At 43.1% G+C, this 2495-nt stretch overlaps 1 protein-coding gene across 1 annotated transcript; it reads right to left on the bottom strand.

Annotated features, from left to right (window-relative positions):
- Positions 1–1870: 1870 nt before the first annotated feature.
- On the bottom strand, positions 1871–2150 carry LOC104402876 (homeobox protein Hox-D13-like; the record flags this gene model as incomplete). The annotated part of the gene is given in 2 exon segments (XM_010010861.1): positions 1871–2131; positions 2133–2150. Coding segments are annotated over 2 exon segments (279 nt in total), but the record flags the coding sequence as incomplete, so codon positions are not given.
- Positions 2151–2495: the final 345 nt, after the last annotated feature.

Raw genomic sequence — 2495 nt, forward strand, 5'->3', positions numbered from 1 at the left:
ATATGCCTCGCATCGCATCTATCTCTCCTTTCCCAAGAACCACTTTCTGTAAGTGGCCCAGGGAAGATCCCAGCAAGTCTGTAACCCGCGAAACGCCGTGCTGCAAAAAGAAGCCGAATTTTCTCCTCTCATATATATATATATCGAAAAGAAATAGTTTTATTAAAGACGATTCAGGAACAGTTTGGCAACATTGTTAACAGCTTGGAACAGCCCATAATCCCAACACAAAGTAAAAGCAGATTTTAAGACAAGAAAAGAAAAAGATATGGTTTATGGAAAAAGAGTCTTACCGTAGGTCTTACCCACATACACTGGTAATCAAAGTATTTAGAGCAATAGGATATTATAATAAATAATACTAGTTCGGAACACAACACATTTTAATAATTAGACGAAACACATTAACAGAGAGGATACTGATTCACTCTCCTAGTAGTTGATTAGCGTGTCTGATCACCCCGTGTATATCATAACATGCACACAAGGTTTAAAATAATAAAAAATTGTCAAAATCCTAGCCTTTCGGCCTATATAAATTATGGCATCTTTTGAAATTCCTTATTTATTGCTTCTGTCATTAACACCCGTTTAGGTTTGTAAATTAAAAGTTAGCGGTGAACTTCACTTCTCCGACCAGGAGTTTGTTTTGGTTTTTGGGTTTGTTTTTTTGCTTTTTAAACGCCGTGGTGGGAAGAAGGAGAAGAATCTTGTACTTGTCCGGACACAGAGGACAGAGGGGGCATTTCACACAGGAGCTGCGCAGGTTTGTACACACCGGGCTGCAGTACGAGCCGGCCCATCAGTCCCGGAGAAAGAAAGCGCTTCCCCGAGGTGCCCCGACAAGCGCCTCCGCGGAGCGCCCGGGCACGAAGAGCTGGGAGCAGCCTGCTTCTTTGGCAACTGGGCAATATGAAATACATGAAATCCTTCTACTGAAAACGGGGGCGGAGGAGGTAGAGGGAATCAAACCACACAAACGAAAAAGAAAAACAACCCAAAAAATCCAAAACAAACCCTCAGAAAAAAACACCCCACCCCAAAAAATACCGAAACAAACAAAAAAAAAACCCGAAAACAACCCCCCCAAAAAACCCAAACTCACCTCTCCCAAAAGAAAACCCAACCCCCCAAGCAAACAAAAAGCCTCCACACTAAAAAAAACTCCAAACAAACAAAACCCGACCCGAACCAAACCCAAAACTGCCGAAGCAGGAAGCACAGTGGGAGATGCTCGGGAATCTGTTTTTCGCCCAGCAACAGACCGGAGACATTCTGCCTCCTTTGAAAAAGCCAAAACCTGGCTGCACACTTTACCCCTCCATGCAATTCGCGATTCCCTCCGGGTCCCGGTGTGCTCGGCGGGTTTTGGCAGCAGCAGGGTGCAGCCACGGGTCCGGACTTCAAATTTCTTGAGTTTTCCGATTGATATTTTTTTTCAGTTCGTGTGTTTTGAAGTTTACGATACCAAATCAAAACTGACACTTTTTGGCACTGACTGTTTTTCAGAGGAAAAAAAAATAAAATTACAGATCCCCCCCCAAAGAGTCAAGCATTTAAGAAAGTTATAACTGCAACCGTTCAACGTATTTAAATTCGTTTATACTGGCCTAGAGGGAAGAACAGAAAATATAATTAATATTAATATTAATATTGTTTTCAAAAGGAAGAAACAGAACTATAATTCAATACTTGTCAGCACTCCCTTCCACTGAGAGCAAAACGCTGACTTTCACGGAAAACAATTCCCGAAATTTCACCACCGCTGGAAGGAGAAAAAAAATATTAAATATATTTTCAAGTCGTTCCAAAAGTCTTTAGCTGGTCGTAAATTGAGTTTATATATCCACCACTGTCCGCAACTAATAGATCAAGATACATTGTCTTTCAGTTTGGAGACTATCTTCTTATCCTTCACCCTCCTGTTCTGAAACCAAATGGTAACTTGTCTCTCAGACAGGTTTGTGGCTGCGGATATCCTTCGCCTCTTGTCCTTGTTAATGAACTTGTTAATGGCATATTCATTCTCGAGTTCTTTAAGCTGCAGTTTTGTGTAGGGCACTCGCTTCTTTCTCCCACGCCGGTAGACACACATATCGGGCTGGTTTAGTGCAACGTCCCCTATGGTAAAAGACATTACGTGAAAAATTAGAATTTTATTACAGGCGTTTAAAGCTTAACCGATACTTGTTGGGCACTGGTTTTCACGGGCAAATAAATAATGCCGGGTTGTTTACAGTTTATTATTATTTACACTGCCACATTATTTGCCCGTTAGTAAAGCACCACGACCTTGATGGACTGTCATCACTTTGCAGGCATGCATCGCTAGCGAGCGTGCAGGACGGCGGGGGCTTTCTTTGGCTGGGGGGCCGAGGGCAGGTCGGAGCTGGCAGCGCACACACAGAACTGTGTTTGGTGTGTGCTTCCCCGGGTTTGTTTGCATGTGGTTTGTGCCTCTGTGCCCTCGCTACTCCCAGCCTCTTAAGTGCTTT

Source organism: Nestor notabilis, unplaced genomic scaffold (assembly GCF_000696875.1).
Source record: "Nestor notabilis isolate BGI_N333 unplaced genomic scaffold, ASM69687v1 scaffold19603, whole genome shotgun sequence".
Classification (NCBI taxonomy): Eukaryota; Metazoa; Chordata; class Aves; order Psittaciformes; family Psittacidae; genus Nestor; species Nestor notabilis.